The sequence below is a fragment of the Rhagoletis zephyria genome, unplaced genomic scaffold (genome assembly GCF_001687245.7).
Source record: "Rhagoletis zephyria isolate East Lansing unplaced genomic scaffold, Rhagoletis_zephyria_1.1 Rzeph_scaffold_00089, whole genome shotgun sequence".
Classification (NCBI taxonomy): domain Eukaryota; kingdom Metazoa; phylum Arthropoda; class Insecta; order Diptera; family Tephritidae; genus Rhagoletis; species Rhagoletis zephyria.
Genome location: NW_016157173.1, coordinates 355,617 through 378,839, shown reverse-complemented (window position 1 = coordinate 378,839; position 23,223 = coordinate 355,617). Strand labels below are relative to the sequence as shown.

The window sequence follows — 23,223 nt, the reverse complement described above, 5'->3', positions numbered from 1 at the left end:
GAGGTTGAACTCAATTCTATTGAAAAGAGCGCGGGTAGTTATTTTCCCGTATTCAACCAGGAACGGCCGTCAGCCACCACACATCGTCCGTACCCGCTCTACATTTGTACATATCCATAAAAAATAATAATAAATCAAACATATTTGACAAGGGACTAATTTTTCGTTGGTTTATTTATTTTATCGCTTTATATTGAAAATACATTGGTGCAACATACTAAGCTTTCGAGTTATAATTTTCAAAAAGGTGGCAACTCTCCTCAAAAATATTTCCAACAGTCATCTATCTTAAACTTCCTTGATTTAATACCTATATTTTAATAAGTCATTTATTTTATCAATTATGCAAATTTAGTTCAATTTTCAAACAGGTGGCAACCCTCCTCAAATATATTTTCGGCCGTAAACCTTAATATTGAAATACTTCATTTATTTATTTTTGTAATATAAATGATCCTGCTATGATACCGAACAATACAAAAAAAAATTATTCAAATCAGTTCAGCGGTTCTCGAGATTCGATGACCGTGACAAAGGAACACAACATTTTTTTATATATAAATATAGATTTCCAAAATCAAGATTTTTAAATGCCTTTAGTTTGGTACCGATATTGTAACATTTAATTTATTTTACCAATTTAATTGAGATAAATTTTCAAACAGGTGGCAACCCTCTTCCAAGAAACTTTCTACTGTAGGACTTTTAAAAACTCTTTAGTTCGCTACCCACATTGCAATATTTCATTTGTTTAATCAATATAACTGAGTTAAAATTTTCAAATAGCTGGCAATCCTGCACAAAAGTATTTCCTAAAGTTTTCTTTCCTCAACCTCTTTAATTTGATACCTATTTCAATTATATTGAGTTAAATTTTCAAACAGGTGGCAACCCTCCTCAGGCATATTTTTTATCAAAATAACTGAGTTTAAATTTTCAAAGATGTGGCAACTTTACTCAAAAATATTTCCAGCAGCTATCTTTCTTAAACCTCTTGAATTTAATATCTATATTGTAATATATCATTGAGTTTATCAATAAAATTGCGCTTAATTTTTTAACAGGTGGCAACCCTTCTTTAAAATATTTTCGACTGTAAGCCTTCTTAAAATTCTTTAGTTTGATATCCACATAGCAATATTTAATTTACTTTATCAATTTAACTGAGTTAAAATTTAAAAATTGGTGGCAACCCTTCTCCAAAATATTTCCAACAGATATCTTTCTTAAACCTCTTAATTTGATACCCATAATGTAATATTTCATTTATTTTATCGATGTACTTTAGTTAAATTTTCAAACAGGTGGCAACACTCTTCAAACATATTTTCGGCTGTACGCCTTCTTAAAACTCTATAGTTTTACACCCACATGGGAATAATTCATTTATTTTATCAATTTGTCTGAGTTAAAATTTTCAAATAGGTGGCAACCCTCGTCAAAAATATTTCCAGCAGTTGTCTTTCTAAAAACTCTTGAATTTGATACCCATATTGTAACAATTTATTTATTTTATCAATATAATTGGGTTAAACAATTTTCAAACAGGTGGCAACCCTCCAATTTTTTGCGATATCATTGGTTCTGGTATTATACCGAACAATAAAAAAAAAAAATTATTCAAATCGGTTCAGCCGTTCTCGAGTTTTGACGACCGTGACATACGAACACAACATTTTTATTAATTAGATTAGTAGTGGCATGAATGTATCCCCGTAGCGAATGTCATGCATTAGTCACTTAAGAGTCTTGTACGGAAAAGTTACGTCTTAAATGATTTTGGGCTCCGATTGTATGGAAGTCGTTCATGACTTTTTCATATAAATGGTAATTTCGTCGTTGATGTCATCTGCATGACTTGGGCATGCAGTGATCATTAATGACATTCAAGCGACGGTATCTTGCAATAGACTTTTTATAAGTGACCGCTGCAAGACATCGTCTGTTATAAGGCCTTGATAGGAGTACACCTGCATGACATTGTCACCAGTGTCATTGTCAGCTATATGTCGTTTAGGTTTCACAGCAAGTGCGACGATGTCACTAAGTTCTCATTAGTGACGATGTCACCGGTGACCATTTTCGCTACTGGGATGTATTAAATACGTATATGTATATTAAAACAAAAAAATGAAGTGATCAGTTATGAAATGTATAAATCTTTACATGTTCTGTTAAAAAATATCTGAAATAACAACCGAAAACCCCCAAGTTCTATATCGTAGCTGTGGCCACATTGCGTGTTTGCCACAGACACGGTTTATGTCAAAAGTTTTGAAGTGAAACTACCTTCTGAAAATTTTTGTATCATGTATTGTACCTTAAATCTAACACTTCACAGAATAAGATTATATGAATTTTGAGTCGAAACTTAGCGGAACTATTTAGTTTTTTTCTACTTAAATATTAAAATAAAATAATTTAAAGTCCAACTTTTCACGTTGAACTTACTGAGCTATGTACATATATAAAATTCATTTATTAAATTTAAGAAATTGTGAAATAATCTTTTAGTAACCAGTAATACTTCTTTCAGGGAAAAAATATTTGCAATAGACGCACCGTTACACGTTTAATAGGTAATTGAAATCGCACAAAAAAAAACTTTTCTCTGCTACAGCTAACTGACTTGCATCGACTAGCCAACTTATAAACTTAATATTCTTTTATGTAAGAGATCAAAAAAACAAAAAAATAGTTACAATTATCTATTGTATTAAGAAGTACGCATGACATTAGGTTTGTATAGTAACTTCTCCAGTAAAACATTGCAGCGAGAGCGTAAAAGCAAAATAGAGCGTAAAATTGAGAAGAAGAAAAGCAAACTAGCAGAAAAAGTTAATGAACACAAAACTAGCAAAAACTTGCAAGTGAACAGTCGTTGCACTGTTTTGACATTCTGCTGTAAACATTTTACTATTTATAAATCAGTCTTAAACTCTTTGCTTTACACACAAGCACTTACACAGTCACAATATTTTGATTTAAGCTCCTTTTACTTTTGTTTGTGCTAAACTAATTCAACAAATGGCGGCTTTTGACATTTATTCTTCTTCTTCTTCTGCTAGCTAATTTCTGCTAGTAAAAATTTCACTAGCAAGAATTTGCAGCTCTCCCGCGTTGTTACGCTCTCGATTCAGTGCTCTCTTGCAAATTTTTTGGGTTATCATACACTTTTCCAGTAAAAATTTGCAGGTTCCAGTACAAATTAGTACTGACTATTGGTTACTATACAAACCTATTTCGACGCTATTCGCATGACTTTGATTTTTACATGTTGTCCCGCTAGTTAAGTGAATCCGACCTGTGTGCATCGTGATGCTAAGAGTGTGCTAATGTTTCCAATTATTGATCCAATACTCTGGATCCGCCATTTAGAATTTTTAAAATCGGATAGCAAATTCGTGTGCAGCGACCTAAAAGTTATTTATAGATGGTTTACAATGAGTTTCCTATTGTCGTAATTAAATGAATAAAGGCATAAAAAGATACATAAAATTTTAATTTAACGGTAGCTCAAAAAAGGATCTGATGTGATTTTGAAATACTCAGAAATACCCCCGTTCGCCAAATGGAGCACCATTTTCATAAAACCTAAAGCTGCTTGAAGCTCACTGTGATGGCGCCCGAGTTGGCCTCCAACTTTAGGTCTCTCATGACAAGCCCCACAGAATGTAACCTAAAAGTCTTTGAAGTCGGTCACAAAATACTCTGTGTATGGATTTAATCATGATAAAAACATTACAAGGTTTTGCAAGCATTCTATATATATTGTTGTGTTTAAGTCTCGAATTTTTAATTATATTGCTGGCAAACGTCAGACTGCGTCTCAGTGGTTTTAACTTTTTATGTTTTCAGCATGGCTTTAATAATTCTATTCAACTTACCGCTGGAGCCCATTTGGAGAGTGGAGCTTGCGTGTTGGGTCGGGTTTGACTTTTCGAACGACCTTTAAGTATCTTTCTGGTGACGAATTGCCCAACATTTGACGATGATTTGGATTTTTGCATAGCCGCTTCCAAATTTGCATCCTTCGAGAAAGCTGTAAATAAAGATTTAAGAAGTAATAACTTGACGAATTTATTATTATTTGGATGGCGCATACACCTTCACTGACTATATAACAACTGACATTTGCCCCAGCTTTTGAGAAATTTGCGGTTTCAAATGTTGGTCTTTTGAGACGCGAAAATTAAATATCTTGAAAAAAGGCAAAAATTTAAACTTATACTTTATGTTCAGTATTGCCACACATGAGCTTTTCCTACCAAAACTGGTAGGTTTTTCTCCATTTGGTAGATTGAAAGCTATATTGGTTTTTGAAAGGTTCCGTGACAATAATAGTTATTTGCGAAAAATAGAAAATATGTATCTCCAAACATTTGAGCAATCTTGTCTACACGAATAGAAAGGCGACCGCATACATGTAAATATACCTGATTCGTAAGTACCCTTACAATTAGCAATATACAATATGAACATTCATATATATTTTATGTGTCTACAAGTTAATTTAAATTGAACTGAACTACAAAGATGTGATAAACTATATACACTCTAAAACATTTGTATAAAATTCAGACTACAATAGGAGTAAATTCATGTTTAAATTATTTTGGTGTCCAATAATGGGCATTTTTTGCACCTACTTATGTGAAAAACAAAAAATTGTCTAATATTCTTATAAAAAATGTGTAATATTTACGTTTACAACCAAAATGTCGAAATTTTATGCACGAAGTGTCTAAAAGCTCACATGATGTTTATTTGTTGTGAAATCGTCGCGTCAGTCGGTTTGGTGTGAGCAAATTTTTAATCGTTGGTGTTCTTCGGTGGAAAATTGGCGCAATAAATATATATTTACAAAAGCAGTTATTGGTATTTTTATAAGGTCACAGTTCTTTTAGGTATAGAAATTTTTGGTATGCAAAGTGTGTGCTAAGCAGTTTTGTAAATTAAAGAGCTATCATTTGCATTTATATGCGCATAGGGAATTAAATTGTAATATGTTTGAGTATTTGTTTCAGAATGCAAGAAAAAATGTCAAGCTATAATGCTTATGAAGTGCATTTTTCTAGAAAACATTCCGAACAAGGCGACGTGTTACTTCTATGAACGGCAAATTTAATTGTTCGATGGAATCTTGTGCATATTTTGCATCAAGCATAAGTGAATTGTATTCACATTTTTTAAAGCATTTTGCCTGCTGTGAAAAGGTGAATTGTCCAATACTTTCCAGAGAACGTATATTTATAGAGAAGGACCAAGAACGGATCAGCGTGGAAACTGTCAAATACCAACAAAACCGGCGAAGCGCATTTTAAGAGCGGCCAGCCAGAGACAATCGAATTTTAACAGAGCCCAGCCAGAGGCAAAATAAATTTAACAGAAATTGTCTCATCAAAGCAAATGCATATTTTTCTTGTTAGAAATGAAATGCTGATGGCTTTTTACGTTTTACAACTTTTTCAATCCGACACAAAAATTCCAAAATCTTAAAATGAAGAAATCTCGGCCAGCCAAGTGAAAAGTGGCAACTATTTCTCCATATCCAGTAAAATAAGTTATCTCAAATTTTGGAAATTTTTAGTATTTTTTGACAAAACACTCTATTTCTATGTTTCATATCAATATTTCAATCATTAACTAGTTTTTGAGATGTAATTTTAATAAATATTAAATAAAAGTGTACGTTTTCTGCAGGAAAATAGATAATTTTTTTTAATAAAATCAAAACTTCTAAAATCCCAAGAATATGTGGTTTTATCGGCAGTCCACAGATGTAACGTGGCAACTTAGCTCGTTTTCATATTTTTCGGTCCGAAATTGTAAAATTTTTGTCCATGACGCGCCACAATTTTTGTACAGGAGGGTCAATGTGCCTAGAACACAATTTATATATATACAAAAAAATTATTATTTTTTTATTTTTTAATGTTAAAATTTTCTATACTTCAAAGCGTTTATAAAAATATGTTTACATATATGCACGGACGATTTTTAATATTTTTCAACCGTAAGCAAATCTTCAGTACCATAAAAGATTCAAACACATCAAAGTACAAGCAATGCAATGTCCAAGCTAGTGGTACTCCACCGTACATGTGTATATGAAAGTATGCATGTATGCGTGTAAAAAATGCCAATTCCAGTTAGTGTTTAACCCATTTTAGCGGACATAGTTTTTTTGGTTTCAGCTGGTTCCAACTGTTAATGAAGCACAATTTGTCTGGTTAATCTTACAGAACTTATAATTAATTAATATTATTCTCCATACAAAATGTACAAGTATTTCCATATTCAGTGCAAAGTTATGCGAAAATCTAAATATTTCGTAAACGTAGGGTTAATGGTTTCACGCACGTGCCAATCTGGAGGCGATTCGCAGAAATTGAATAATTTGTGTTGATGGAAGCAACGAGGGGAAGACGAAAGCAGAACAATCGTATATATGTATGTACATATGTAAATTTATAAATGCATACATATTTACATTTTCATATGTTTGTCTTTTTGGTTGCATGAAAAATTTTTTAGCAGAAATAGGTAATATCAATGAAATAATGAAATGCAGTTTACAAATATGTGCTTTATAAATTTAGGTTTATTAATTAATTAGATACGTAAATGACAACGTGGGGGACAAATATGTACATGAGTAGCGAAGCTACCACCCATCCAATGGCAACTTCTTGCACCAGAAAAGATTTGAAAACTGCATTATTTCCATAAATATTGAAAATATTGAAAAATTTCCGACGTTTTCAGATTTTTAGTATTTTTAAAAAAAGTTTCCAAGTCGAACACCATTAAAAACTGAATTATTTCCATAAATATCGAAAATATGGGAAAATTCATACAGACTTTCGACTTAGTTTTGTGAGATCTCTACAAAAAAAAGGAAAATAATTCTTTTCACAGGTTTTTTTTTTAGTCCAATACCAATACAGTTTTTTACTTGAAAATAACACAAAAATTGGAAAATGTTATGTAATATTTCCGATTTATTTTAACGTTGTGTGTACAAATCACCGAGAAGAAATTATTTTTTCCCCTAAAAACTCTACTTAAAAAAAAATCGAATACCAATAAAGTTTTATAATTGAAAATCTAACAAAATATTATAAAAATCGAAAAATGGTATATAACATTTTCGATTTATTTTCACGGTATTTGTGGAAATCACCGGGGAAAAGGATTTTTTATCAAAAAATATTTTCACAAAAAAACACAAACACATGGGACTTTTCTATTTGCAATTATTAATAAAATATCAAAAAAATCGGAAAATTTTATATACTATTTTCGATTTAATTTCATGTTACTTGTACAAATCATTGAAAAAAAAATTTAATTTTTTTACTTGGGTTTTCTATTTGAAAATTTTCCCAAAATATCACAAAAATCATCAATATTCATATTTAATTAACATTCCAAATGCTCTCGTGAGATTTAGCTCTGTTAACATTCTTCTTTTCTGCTTTGTATTTTGCTTTCGCTGTTAAGTATTCCAAATATTTGTCGCTTTTAAAATGCGCTTCGCCAGTTTTGTTGGCTCGAAAAATTTGGCATTCACAGTTTTCGGTCCTTCTCTATAAATTCACGTTCTCTGTACTCTTGTGTTTGAAACCATTTACTAATGTAGGCTCAATTCCATCACATTTTTTCTGTAAGCATAAGCAAGCGAATAACTCCTCTCTGGAAAAAGATATGTATGAAAATATAGAAACACCCAGTGGGTAAAAGATAAGCCCTTAGTGTGTAAATATAACCATCTAGTATATAAACTATTAAGCATCTAGTGTAGGGCTGCCATACGTCCCCGTTTCCAGGGACATGTCCCTGTTTCGGACCCTTTGCCCCCGTGTCTCCGTTTACAACCGAAATATCCCCGTTTATTGCTCGGACAACAATATATAATTAGCTTTTTTTAATTTTAAATGGTTAGCGGAAAATTGTTTAGCCTATCGAATTCGCAAGTGAAAAGTGAACAATTTTGGGCGAAAATAAAACGCATGATAACCCTGCGTTTACATAAGACAATTTGATTTAAATTAATTGTCAAATTTTTTAAAAAGTAGGCGTCCAGACTATTATAAAGACAATACACTTTGCATTGGGACTGTGGAAAGTATCGTTCAGTGCAAGTTCAACTTTAAAAAAAATGACGTGCACTGAATTTTACCATTATGTGAAAAATGAACACGATCTTTTAAGCAAAGTTAAAACTAGTGAAAAATACGAGTGGTATACGCGAAAAGAGACCCTATAACATGTAATATGAGTTAGTTACGTAAAAATGTGTTAAAATAGTTCCTGTTTTGTTTGCTCCCACTTACGTTAAGATGAACTTACGTTAGATTGAACTGCACTTTTTCTTTGATCTCTAGCGGTTATGTTTATTTTAATATTTTGAAATAGTTTGTTTGTATATTAGGGTGGCCAAAAAAAGTAAAGTCGGAATTTTAATGCTCTAATCCCCTAGAATGGTTCTACGTCGAAAAAAATTATACCCCTATTTTTTTATTTTAAAATCAAATAATATTTAGCGGTCGCTCAAGGCGCTTGAAGTTTTCCATGTATTTTATATGGGGGAAAAAATAACTTTTCGTATGGAGTTCTTGAAAATCAATTTTTTTCGATCGGAAAACTCTGGTTCTCTTCAAGAGGCTTCGGAAAGAAAATAATACAAGTAATATTTTCATATGTAGGACATGCTCGTACGAAAGCCAACAGTTCATTCCCTATTAAGAAACCAAAACTGGTAATACCGGGGAAGACAGGTTTTTAGGCCCTGCTCCTTGACACCATATACATAATAGATATGTATATATGCATGTATGCACATTAGAGTGGTTCAAAAAAATTTTTTTTTGGAAATTCATAAACGCTACCTCAAATTATTGTTATTTGTGATAAAAAAAGAGAAACGTGTTTTTTTTTATTTTGAAAAAAAGTTTTTATGGAGGTCGCGCTGGTCGGTTTTTTATGAAAACGCTGATGTTCTCAATTTTTTAATTTTCTTGACATGTTAAAATTCAGGTAAAAATGTGGTTTTTGCATATAATTACTCTGGTATTATTGGGGAACATTCCCTTAGTTACATACCTGTCTTGGGTAGTTAGAATGGGCCTAATGCCCGAAAATATGCTCTCGAAAAGAGACTAATAAAATTGAAACGTTGCTACTGAACGATTTACGCGTTGTCATGGGTGGGAACTTGTATCAGGGGGTTTCAAGGGTTGCTAATTAGGAATCTGAAGTCAGTTTTTCAAAATTTATACTGGCGGATGTAAAATGGCGATTAATTTTTTTACAAAATTATTGGATTGGTTTGAAAACCCGCACTCGGGAGTTTTTGAGGTCGCCGACTACGAATCTGAAATAAATTTTTTTAAATTCAAAATGGCGGATCCAATATAGCGATCAAATTAAAAAAAATATTACTAAAATTAAAACGTTGATACTGAACGTTTTAAGCATTGTCAAGGGTTGAAACTCGTTTCCAGTGGGTTTCTGGGGTTGCTGATTACGAATTTGTTTTCAGATTTTTACAATTCAAAATGGTGGATCCAAAATGGCGACCAACTTTAAAAAAAATATTGGACTTGTTTGAAACTCTTAACCGCCATTTTAAGTTTTGAAAATATGACAACAAATTCGTAATCAGCAACCCCAGAAACCCCCTGGAAACGAGTTTCAACCATTGAAAATGCTTAAAACGTTCAGTATCAACGTTTTAGTTTTAGTATTTTTTTTTTAATTTGATCGCCATATTGGATCCGCCATTTCGAATTTAAAAAAATTGACTTCAGATTCGTAATCGGCGACCTCAAAAACTCCCGAGTGCCGGTTTTCAAGCAAATCCAATATTTATTTTTTAATTAATCGCCATTTCGGATCCGCCATTTTCAACTTTGAAAAACTGAGTTCAGATTCCTAATTAGCAACCCCAGAGACCCCCTGGTAACAAGTTCCAACCCATGACAACGCGAAAACCGTTCAGTATCAATGTTTTAATTTTACTAATATTAAAAATAAAATGTTAATAAGCCACCATAACACTGACAAATACATAGTTTAGGAAGAGCCTGCCTGAAGCTATATAATAAAGCAAATAAGCAAATGGGTGTATGGAATTGACAACAACAACCACGCTGTCAAGTTTAAATAGCGGCTGCACTTTATAGTAGTTGGTTGAATAAGGAAAATGAATTAGCAACAAGAGTTTACGGGGTGTACATAGCCCAATGGTTAACGCTTCTGACTTTGCACATAGAAAAAAAGTCTGATGAGGAGATGTGGTGGTCTCCGAAATAACTGCTATAACTTCTACCGCTTAGACTTTGTTGCTTTTTCAATTTTTCCTAATAAACAATCGTGGTACAAAGCTCAATAAAAATATCAGAAATTCATTAACATTGCAGTCGATGACATTTTTACAAAAAGTAAGAAATACGAGATCATCTTTACACTTATATTTGTACATATACACTGGACCACGTAAAAAAAATAATAATCCTGCAATTACACCACCATCGCACTCAGATTTTAGTATTTGCTATAGTAATAATCCTCCATGAATCTCCTCTCTCTACGACAATTCTAAGAGGTCGCGCATCAAGTGTTTATTTTTCCCATAGGAATTACACGAAAGAAATTAGGTTATTTTCTTTTGAGGTCAATATAATTTTCTAGGATTAATCAAATCGCTCGAAGCTATAATAATATATTGATTACGGTAAGTTGAGTAAAACCAAGAAATAGTGTCTTCGGATAGTATTTCATTGTGCTGAATTTTAATCGTATTTTGCCTACATTTTGCTCGGGGTTGGGCACAATGCACTAAAAATAAATGCAATACGCTTTTCACTACCACTGTCTATTCAGTGATAGTTAAAATGCAGAATCCATTATCACTGAAAATTCTAGTGACAGTGAAAAAAATGCACTATCAGTGAAAACCTTTATTGATAATTAACATTTTGCAGTAAAATAAAATTGCCCCTTGCTGTAAACCAGCTTTATTGTTATAATGAAGAGGTGTGTTGTATTTCAAAAAAGAGTTTTTTTTATAATAGGAAAGCGATGCAAGCCTTCAATGCTCCTATCCTCATCATTCATCTAAAAAAGCAAATCATTTACAAAACTTTCGCAGGTAGATTTCTTTTAATCAAATACCTGCGGACTCCTCATCGAATTCGAGAAATTATGTATTAGCACTTATAGAAGGCTGTAAATTATTTTCTTCCTTACCGGTTGACTTTTAAACTCCACGTTTAACTTTATCCCGAACATGTTGTGTATTGTATGAATCAGCAAAGTTTTGCAAAATTTTAATTTGATATCGGGAATAAGAATTGCTGCAATAACTGCATCCCAAGAGTCATAGTGCAACTAAAATATTTTTCAAACCTTTGCATTAGCGTTGATTGCATTCGAGTATCAATTTCGGTTAAAAATTTCAAGTTTTCGGAAGCTAAACGTCGCATTTATATTATGATGCTGTCCATCATAAAGTTGGAATGAAGTAGCCACAGAACATATTTCGTTCTCTTTGAAGGAAGTCGATAGCTTCTGCGATAAGTTGATTACTTTTGCATTTTCTTCCAAAAAAACAATTTCTACCTCAATGAAATAAGAAATTTCCAGCTTGTAGCATAGCTCACCTAATCTGTTTTTGACTTCTATTAGCTTCTGGACCGAATTGTACAATGAGTTCCACCTTGTAACGCAAGGCGTAACCAGATTCGAAGTTAAACTGTTTTTATTATTTCCGCAGATTTTGGCATATAACATTTATTCAATAAGAATAAAAGCTGTGACAGACGGCAAAGCTCGTGCATATAATCTGGCACACATACGCGCATAATAATTTTACCCATACAGACGGCAGTAATGCGCATAAACGAGCCGAAGGTCGTGGATTCGAGTCCCACGGCCAGTAGAATTTTCACTTATTTCGTTTTCATTCTTTTTTTTATAAGTTCTATATTTTTTTTACGCTGCTTTCAGTTAGTTGTTATCGACTTTTTAATAAAATTCAACTCTAAAAATTTAAATTAACTAATAGTAAAATAAAAAATGTGTTACAAAAAAAAGCAAATGAAAATAAAATAATGTAAAATAAATAATATAAACAAAAAAATCTTTCGCAATCGCTCCAACCGAGGATCGAACCTGGCAGCTACAGGCTTGTAGCCCGCAACCCTCACCACTCGGCTACCGCGGACGCAAAACTCGCCCGCTTTGTTTGCTTACTTGTACTAAAGACAAAAGCTGGCCGTTTTTACTAGTGTTGTCATCGAAAATTCCCCGGATGCGAGTTAATTCTCAAAAATTTTGTGCATTTCTTCGGCTGCTCATGCGCATTTTAAAGAGATAAATGCATGAGCCAAAGCAAATAAAGGCTGTTTATGCAAATAATCGAGCCCGTTTGTCAACCGTATAAGTAGGGTGGCCAGATATTATAGTGACATAATCAGTACAATTGTGATCAAAAATCAGTACAAAGCCATAAAAATCAGCTCATTTTTAAGCGTATTTTTTATTATTAACAATATAACAACCAAATGACAGCGCATTAATTTAACAAAAAATAACTAATAGACTTTTAAATACATATAGTATTATCAATACAAAAATTCATTACTTTAAAACAAATCAAAGGTATTACGTATGTATGTACAGCTGTGCTCAGGAAAATAGTAGTAAAATGTATTGACAGGTTTTGAAAATTTTTTCTTCCCTTACTTAATTTAAATTTTTTATAAAAATATAGTTAATTCTATAACAAAAGACATGTGAGTGATCTCAAACTTTCTAGAAAATTTATAAAAATTGAGAAAATTAAAAAAAAAAATGTTTGCCCATTCAGTTTCAGTAGAAGACGAGCTCGAGTCAAAATCTGTTTGCATATTTTAAGCTACAATTTTAAACATATTTAGTTAGTGTGCTTATTAAATACAACATTCACATTAAAATGTTGACTAAAAGGTATATTACCGAATTATCGCTAAACGAATTTTCGAGTACGAATGAAATTTAATAGTGTTAAATGTGTATCTGCAAGTAAAATTACAGGTGTTCGAACATCAAAAATCAAAGTAAAGCTACATATATCATATCCAAGAGTCGGTAGTTTGCACCTTTTCCAAATTTTTAGAACTTACACTGCACCGTAGCAGTAGTCGTCTTAAATTTGAGATACTGACAGCCGATTTCTCAGTGGATGTTTACTTATAATCGAAAGATTATCTCTTATTGTCATCTTCTCAGTGTAGTTAATATATGATTAACTCACCACCACCTTTCATAAGATTTATTTATGGCGAAACCAGCTTTTCCTGTAAATCCTGTAAAACCTGCAAATCGTGAAGTTGGGTTGGGTTGAATCCAAACAGTTTCTTATTTTGCGAAATCCTAGGAAACGAAACAATTGCAAACTGATACCTTTTTAATAATGGTTCAAGTTTAATTAATGCTTTCAATCTGCTCACACGTACGAGTTGTCAAAAACCATTGTTTTGAACATGGAAACCTCAAGTAAATGTCAATTACACCAGTTTACAAAAGTATTTATTAAATGTAAAAATCAGTACAAACTCAAAAAATCAGTAGATTTTGCGTACTGATTTCGGCCTCTTAAAAATCAGTACAATAGAAAGAAATCAGCACATGTACTGATTAAATCAGCGCATCTGGCCACCCTACGTATAAGAGTAACAGCGTCACACTTTTAAAGTTAGGTACAAATAACGTAACTTTGGATTAGCGTTTTCCACTTGCACGTGTCGCTTGGGTAGGTTCACTAATAGTTTAGTGATAGTGAGTTTTTTCTAACTATCACTGAAGTTTTAGTGATAAGCAATTGGTTTTTCACTATCACTAAACCTTCAGTGATAGTGAAATTTTTTTTAACTATCACATAATTTTCAGTGATGAATTCTGCATTTAACTATCACTGAATAAACAGCGGTAGTGCAATTCAGTGATAGTGCAAAAACGCCCAACCCTGATTTCGCTAAGTGTTTGGCCGAGCTTCTGCCCCAATTCGTGGTATTCGGCATAAAGTTATCACCAAGGCTGGTAAATCTAAGCAAATGCTTGAAAAGGCTTCTTTTGCATGTAACGGGTGATTTTTTTGAGGTTAGGATTTTCATGCATTAGTATTTGACAGATCACGTGGGATTTCAGACATGGTGTCAAAGAGAAAGATGCTCAGTATGCTTTGANGACTTTCCGAATGGACCACCTAAGACGCAGCCGCGGTCAACATTTAAATGAAATTATCTTCAAAAAGTAAATGTCATGGACCAATCTAACGTTTCAAATAAAGAACCGATGAGATTTTGCAAATTTTATGCGTTTTTTTTAAAAAAAAAGGTATCAAGCTCTTAAAAAATCACCCGTTACATATCCTGCAGTTTTGTTGGTTTTTGCATATATTCGACTTACGTGCTTATTTTTGCACATTTGACAACATTTCATTGGAAAACAATAGAAATGCGTGAAAAAGGTGAATTCATTCATATGTTTTTATACTTCTGCTACCATCTTGTATGATACCTTGATACTGCTACAGCTTGAAGAAATTCGAACAAATTTGGCGATCATTTTGGCAAATTTCGGGTGTTTGATAGTCGGTATATCAAAGCATCAAACAAAGGGTTTGACACTGAAATAAATTCAAAAAACTTGAAAGTATTTTGGACAGATATTATATACTGTCTCCACAACTAAGAGTGAAGAGCTATCGAAATACTCCCCAATAGAATTAAGTTTATTTAAATAGTGTCCAACTACATCTACGGATGTGGAGACGAGTTTTTCTAATTAATCAACAATTTTAAATGACAAGAAAAGGTTATTTTAGGTTTGTAATTTTGAAAAGCATGTTTTCCAATACTGTAATTCCGAGCTTATTGAATAACAATTAGTTTTTAAGCAAGAAACAAACCCGACTTCAATTCCCATATAAAAATATAAAATAATCGTTAATTTCTTCATGATCTAATGATCGGATTTAAACCAAATTATTACGGGACCACCTGTGAGGTAAGACTTTTCCTTTGAAAATGGGATTATAGAAATCGGTTAACGTGGTCCAAAGTTATGCGGTAAGATACATGAAAAAAAAATGTCCGACGAATTGACAACCTTCTCCTTTTTGTGAAGTCGGTTAAAAATATTTAAAATATTTCCAATCTGGCGTTACGTGGCACTTGTATGACCAAATGTAAAAAAAAAAACTGAAAAAGTTAACATTTCAAAAAGGCTTTTCTAGATTTGCAAAGCAATTAAATGGCCCCTCATTCAGTAAAAAAAGGGTAACTGATATAACTTCCATGGGCCCGTGGAAGTTATTTCAGACTTCATTTCCGCGAAGATCAGACATAACTTTCAGAAGATTTTCACGAAATGAAGTTTTTTCGATTACCTTTTCTAAAGCCATCTATAAAAATGTTTCGATATTCATTTGATCTTCTAACAATAACTTGGAGGCCTTATCGATTTCGATCGCTTCGAAGAGTTTATTTTTTTCTAGACCGGTGGCTGATAACCACAACTCGCAAAATTTGGTTGAAAGAGCATCCGCTTCTGAGATTAGATGCGAAAGAAAACGGAAGAAATTCCCGTTAATAGGGAAACGTTTTCCCAATGCAGCAATAGCTTTCTAAAGCCGAAGTGGTGCACATTTTTAAACTGAAACCGAAAGTTCATTCAACATTTTCTAAGAATAAATTACAAAATTAAAAAAGAATCTGACAAGTCATAAGAGCTCCACTCACCGGTTTCAAAGAATAGCTTCGAAAATATTCAAAAATTGGCTGCATTAATGTAAAACAATTTATATTCTTCTAAGATAGTGCTACTAAAATAAATAATCTCATATAGATACGCTTGGATTTCGGAACATCGACTATTTTTCAAAAACTTTTAAGCGAAAATAGTTAATTGTGCGCCGGACTTCCAGCTTTGCCGCTTCCAGCCACTAAAATTTAAGATTTTTAAAAACTGGAGTTCATCAATTTGTCCAGTGAGCGGCTCATTTAATATACAATAAGTGATAATTGCTGCACGGCACTGTAGGTTTAGTGGTAGTGAAAAACAAATTGCATTATCACTAAAACTTGAATGATAGTTAGAAAAAACTCACTATCACAAAACTATTAGTGAAACTACCCAAGCGACACGTGCAAGTGGAAAACGCGAATCCAAAGTTATGTTATTTGTACCTACTTTAAAATAATAAAAACTCCGAAAAGGCAGAAAAGTGTGACGCTGTGACTCTTGTCTTATGGAATAAATGTAATAGGCCAAAATATGCGGAAATAATAAAAACACTTTAACTTCGAATCTGGTTACGCCTTGCGTTACAAGATAGAACTCATTGTACCATTTGGTTCAGAAGCTAATAAAAGTCAAAAAACAGATTAGATGAACTATGCTATAAGCTGGAAATTTTTTTTTTCAATGAGGAAGAAATCGTGTATTTGGCAGAATATGCAAAAGTAATGCAACTTATGGCAGAAGCTATCGACTTTCTTCAAAGAGAACAAAATATGTTCTTTGGTTACTTCATTCCAACTTGATGATGGACAGCATCAAAATAAAAATGCGACGTTTAGCTTCCGAAAACTGGAAATTTTTTACCGAAGTTAATATTCGAATGCAATCAACGCTAATGCAAAGGTTTCAAAAATATTCTAGTTGCACTATGACTCTTGGGATGCCGTAATTGTAGCAATTCTTATTCCCGATATCAAATTAAAATTTTGCAAAACTTTGCTGGAAAGTGCTGATTCATACAATATACAAGATGTTCGGGATAAGGTTAAAAAATATGCGCTGGAGTTTAAAAGTCAACCGGTAGTGAAGAAAATAATTTACAGCCTTCCATAAGTGCTAATACATAATTTCTCGAATTCGATGAGGGGTCCACAGGTATTTGATTAAAAGAAATCAACCTGCGAAAGTTTTGTAAATAATTTGCTTTTTTAGATGAAAATCGGTATACAAGTTTTGTACCTGAATGATGATGATAGGAGCATTGAAGGTTTGCATCGCTTTCGTATTATAAAAAAACAAAAATGTTTTTTAAAATACAACACACCTTTTCATAATAAAAATAAAGCTGGTTTACACCAAAGGGCAATGTTATTTTACTAAAAAATGTTAACTATCAATAAAGGTGTTCACTATAACTAAATATTAAATGGTAGTGGAAATTGTTCTTCACTGTCACTAAGGGTTTAAGGATAGTGCAATTTGTTTTTAACTATCACTAAATGTTCAGTGATAGTGCATTTTTTTCACCGTGACTAAAATTTTCAGTGATGATGGATTCTGCATTTTAACTACATATCACTGAATAGACAGTGATAGTGAAAAGCGTATTGCATTTATTTTTTAGTGCATTGTGCCCATCCCTGATTGTAAGTTACAACCGTTACTTGTTCAAATGTATCTACAGTGTTTTCTTATTTTGCAACTGATGGTTATAAATCAATCAATCGATGGACACTTTCAGAGCAATTCTGGCTAAGATAGTAAAAATTCTTTAGTAGAAAAATTAAAGACAGATGGCAAGATAGTTGGAAAGACTTTTGTTATTCAAGTACAAAAGTCTTTGCAAAAGTCTCTCCTTCACCATTTGTTGTGAAAAGCTAATTTGAGAGAACGCAATTGTATATCAGCGTTGCCGTTCTGGTCCAATTGGACCAAAATTGGTAGCTTCATTTTCCTTTGGTAGTTTGATTGGTTTGATGAAGCTTTTGGTAGGCAAAAATGTTTTGGAAATGCAACCAAATTGAGCACTAATATTTGTTCGCTTCACAGCCAGCAAAAAAAAAACAGAAATGGATCCGGAAAGGAAAAAAAGTGGAGGAAAATATGTAGCAGAAACATATGTTTTGAAACGGATGCGTTTTTGTCTGTTTTCCTGAAAATTTTCTGGATGATTTTTTTGTTCAATACGCTTTCGTTCTGCACTTGACAGATGCTTTTTCATAGTTCGGAAAAAGATAAATTAATGAAGTACCTGACGGCATCGAACACGGCACCTTCAGAAAGCCAACAAATACTAGCACACTATTCTGCACTGCTACTTGAAAGACTTAAATACAGTTTTTGCTTTCAAATTACGTCATCATATTCGAACGTTTTCCAGATACGAAAATGAACGAAAACTGTAGTCGTTTCTGTTCGTTTCTGGATACGAAAACCGCATTGCCTTTTGACCGATTTTGAATACGTGAATTAACGAAAATTGTAGTCGTTTCCTGTTCGTTCCCGGATACGAAAATTGTACGAGATTGCACTGCACTCAGTAAAATTTACGTTTCTCTGCTTGCTGGGTTACTTTGCGTTTCCACGTTCAAAAATTGCTTTCAATTTGGTCACACGTAGGAGTTGTCCAAGTATGAGTTTACTCACTTCCCAAAGACATGATCGATCCGCTGTTGAAATTTAACGAAAAATTGCCTATCTTGAGAGAAAGATTTTAATTTTGACCGCTAATTTGCGTAGCTAAAAACCCTTAAATTCAAGAAATTTCGTGTTAATGATAGAAAGATGTTTGGTAGTTTGAAAACTGATTTGGTAGGCATTTTGGTACATCAACATTTGCTCAAGTGGCAACACTCTTGTATATATGTATATCATTTAGTTCGCGTCGCTTCAACAGTCGCAATAGAAACATGGGTAAAGCACTAGTGTGCCTTTCGAGAGAGCCAGGATCGAAACCTCGCGCAGTTAATTTTTTACAATTTTTTTATTTTCACTTTCTTTTTATAACCGAGCGCACTTGTGCACAAGGGTATTATAACTTTGTTCACATAACGGATGTTTGTAACAGGCAAAACGAATCGAGATAGGTATAGCCAAATGTATATATAATGATCAGAATGAAAAGAGAAATCGATTAAGCGGTGACTGTCTGTCCGTTAGTCCGTCCGTCTGTCTTGATACACCCCGGCTTGCCATGTAGCGGTAGCTTTCGAAAAGGTGAAAAACATATATTTAATACTTGCGCCGGGTATTTAATGTTCGGCTCCGCCCGAACTTAGACTTTCTTACTTGTTAATTATTAGATCGTCTTAAAAATAAAATTAGTAATTATTTTATTTAATTTTTTATTTTTTTAAATTTTATTGTTTAAAAATATAAATTTTTTAACATCGATAAATTTTTAGAAACGTATTTTTTTATATTTTCTAATTAAATATTTGTTATGCTTTCAAGTTAGTTTCCTTTTTGGTATAGATTTTATTGTTCGAAAACAAAGATATACATATATTTATTCTTCGTTTAATTTTAAGGATGTTATTTTATTTTTTGTTTATTTTGATGCGTATTTGTAATTTAATTTTGTTTTAATTTTTACATTGGTTGAAAAGATAAAAAGGTTTTTTATTTCATTTAATTTTTAAGTACTATTTCCTTCTTTTTGATTTAATCTTTTTCTTTTTGTAATATATGTTTTTTTAGTTTTAGATTTTATTGTTTTAAAAAGAAAACTTTTTTCATTGAATTTTGAAAATTTTTTAATTAATTTTTGTTTTATTTGCATTAAATTGGTTTTTATTGTTTTTTATTTAATTTTCTTGTATTTATTAGCTTTTATTATTTAAACAATAAAAAGATTTATATGTTTTTTAATTGAATTTAATTTTTTAAAAACTTATTCCTAAAGGCGAACAGCATTAGTCTTTGCAAAGACAGTGAAGGGCTTTCAAGAGAGTTGCCAGAATTGCCCTGTTTGTATTTGTTTGCAAAATTTTGTATCACTTTATAGTATTGTTTTTCATTCTTATCTGGAGCTTTGTGTGCTGTGTGTGAAAGTTAATTAATGTGTTTGCATATCTGGAAATGATTTTTCGAGTAACATACATTTTTTAATTCATGAATAACTTCCGACAAAGCAACCATGTTCATTTGAAATACTGATTTAGTCCTTCATAGACGCATAGTTCTTTGACAAAATAGACGGAATGCTTTAATTCAATGATATTAATGTAGGTACATATGTGTATGTATAATCTCTATAGATTTATTTGAAATATAAATCTCTTTTATGTGTGCTGTGCTAATGTGAATTTACTAAAATGTTTAATACCGGCCTATCGGTCATGCCTGACTCACACACTTTGCAATGTAGAAACACACATTTGTACTTTCCGTTCACGTGTGCATATACAAACATACAAGCACAAACATCTATGGTACTTAACTTTTCAGACACTTATTTGTTTATGCCTTTAGTGACCCTAAAGGCAAAAAATTTACGACTTCAACTACAAATGTTTGCTTTTTTTAATCTTAACAACGATCTTGCAATTTATATGATATTTTTGCACTATATACTTATTTTCGCAACTTTTCTCTGTATCTAAGTAAACATCTAAATAAAAATTAATTAGAAATGCCAGCGATCGAAAGAAAAACAGAATACATATAACGCTATAGTAAACGTCAGCGCAAAGGCAAGTGGAAATGCTACATTTTTTCTACTTATATGTGAGTATGTTTATATGCGTAATACGAGGGCATCTCCCTCTTGTTGACTCTCCTACAATTTATCACATATTATTTATCACTGTGGATGTGTACATTTGTGCTTGCATGATCTTGTGAAGAACAGAGTTGCCATTCAATTATGAGTGATAATTTCCTTTTTACTAGTTCCGTTCCTTATCATGTATATGACGCTTGCACGAAAAGTAGCTATGAGCGAGTCTATATTAAAATTTAAAATATTAATTAAACTAAAAACGGCAGTGTAATAGGGTATGAATACGGTGGCTATATGTATTTCTTATTCCGCCAAATACGGTTCAAGAACTTGGCGGTCTCCAAGTGTATTTCTGCGACGAAAAAAGCTTATCATTAAAACCATTCACCACTTGTGCACAAGGGTATATTAACATTTTTCGATTGTTTGTAACAGCCTAAAAGAATAGAGATAGATATAGAAATATATATATCAAAATGCTCAGAATGAACCTCTCTCTGTCCGTCCGTCCGTGCCTTTGATAACTCGAGTAAAATATGAGATATCTCAACGGAATTTAATACACAAGTTCCCCTTTATCTAAGGTGGTTTGATATTTCCACAAATACTAGAGCAAAATTGTTAAAAGCTGGTATGTGAAATAGAATTTTGGCACAAAATAAGACAATTTTGAAATTTTTGGAAAATGGGCGCAGCCACGCCCACTTATGGTTACATGTTTATATCTTGGTACCCGCTGTACCAATTTTTTCCAACCTTGGCACAGTAGTTGGCCTTGATACAGCATACCAAATGGCCGAGAATTTTTGAAATCGGACAATAACCACGCCCACATGCCATATAACGGTTATTTAGAGAAATACGAAATCTTCGATAAATCAGTAAATATTAAAGCTAATTTATTAAAAATTTATGCTTGCAACAATCCTTTACCAATAAATAGGTTTATAATAAAATTTCGGAAAATGGGCGTGGCAACGCCCACTTATGATCACATATATGTATATCGGTAACCGTTCTACCAATTTGTACCAAACTCGGTATGGTTATTGTGCTTGCCACATAAAAGCAAAACGTTGAAAATTATTGAAATCGGACTAAAATTACGGCCGCTTTTTATTTAATGGTAAATTTCAGAAATGCTTGAAATATTTCGAAATTTAAGGACGCTAATTTACTCAAAATTGATACACCCCGGCTACCATGTAGCGGTAGCTTTCGAAAAGGTGAAAAACATATATTTAATACTTGCGCCGGGTATTTAATGTTCGGCTCAGCCCGAACTTAGATTTTCTTAATTGTTTGACTTGTTTTCATGCAAATAGAGGAATATTAACAGGAAATCGACACCTGAGTGGAAGATCGACCTATCTCGGCAGCCAGCTCGAAAGCGCCCTATTTCAGAAAACTTTTCAAGAACGCCCTATTTCAGAATTTGGTTAAGGAACGCCCTGTCTCATAATTCAGTTCAAAAACACGCTGCCTCGGTACATTTTCATTTGAGATAGGGCGTTTTTGATCCGAATTCTGAAATAAGGCCTTCTTAAACCAAATTCTGGGATAGGGTGTTTTTCAATCGAATTCTGAAGTAGGGCGTTCTTGAAAAGTTTTCCGAAATAGGGCGTTTTCGAACTGGCTGCCGAGATAGGTCGATCTTCCACTCACGTGTCGAAATATGACTACTATTTTCTTACTACGAAGATATGCAGGACAGGCGTATAAAAAATTAATAAATTTGAAGTAAATACATATCGTCACCTTTATGTCAGAAGCATATTAAATTATTAAATATATGTTTTTTCACCTTTCCGAAACCTACCGCTAGATGGTAAGCCGAGGTGTATCAATTTTGAGTAAATTAGCGTCCTTAAATTTCGAAATTTTACAGTTTCAAGCATTTCTGAAATTTACCGTTATATGAAAAGCGGCCGTAATTTTAGTCCGATTTCAATAATTTTCAACGATTTGCATTTATGTGGGAAGCACAATAAGAATACCGAGTTTGGTACAAATTGGTAGAACGGTTACCGATATACATATATGTGATCATTAGTGGGCGGTGCCACGCCCATTTTCCAAAATTTTACCATAAACGTATTTCCTGGTAAAGAATTGTTGCAAGCATTAATTTTGAATAAAGTAGCTTTAATATTTACTGATTTGTATTTCTCTAAATTACCGTTATATGGGATGTGGGCGTGGTTATTGTCCGAATTTTTAAATTTTCGGCCGTTTAGTATGTTGTGCCAAGGCCAACTACTGTGCCAAGTTTGGAAGAAATTGGTGCTGCGGTTACCAAGATATGCACATGTAACCATAAGTGGGCTACGCCCATTTTCCAAAAATTTATAATATTTTTATTTTTCTTTAACAATTTATATTGAGCTCGAGGCCGTTTTAAATGTACGTACTTAGCACGGTGCATAGGCAACTGGCTGAGTCAGTGGGATCGTCGGTTCGAATCCTACTGAAAGAAGTCTGATGAGGAAATGTGGTGATTTCGGAAATAGCTATCACTTCTACCATTTTTTCAAATTATTGTTGCTTTTCCACAATAAAAATTTTCATTTAAAACGGCCTCGAGCTCAATATAAATTGTTAAATATAATTGTTACAAAGGCCAAAAAAATAAAATAACAAAAACAAATAACTTAAAGACAAGCACACCTAAAAGTTAAACATTCTAAAAATAGAATTATTAGCAAAAA

At 32.7% G+C, this 23,223-nt stretch overlaps 1 protein-coding gene across 1 annotated transcript in view; it reads right to left on the bottom strand.

The window, feature by feature from the left end:
* Positions 1-23,223, bottom strand: part of RhoGAP102A (Rho GTPase activating protein at 102A) — a 280,795-nt gene that overhangs the window by 183,787 nt on the left and 73,785 nt on the right. The window contains exon 3 of the mRNA XM_017630466.1: positions 3,888-4,042. Within this exon, the coding sequence (XP_017485955.1) occupies positions 3,888-4,042 (155 nt within the window). The remainder of the gene's footprint in view (positions 1-3,887; positions 4,043-23,223) is intronic.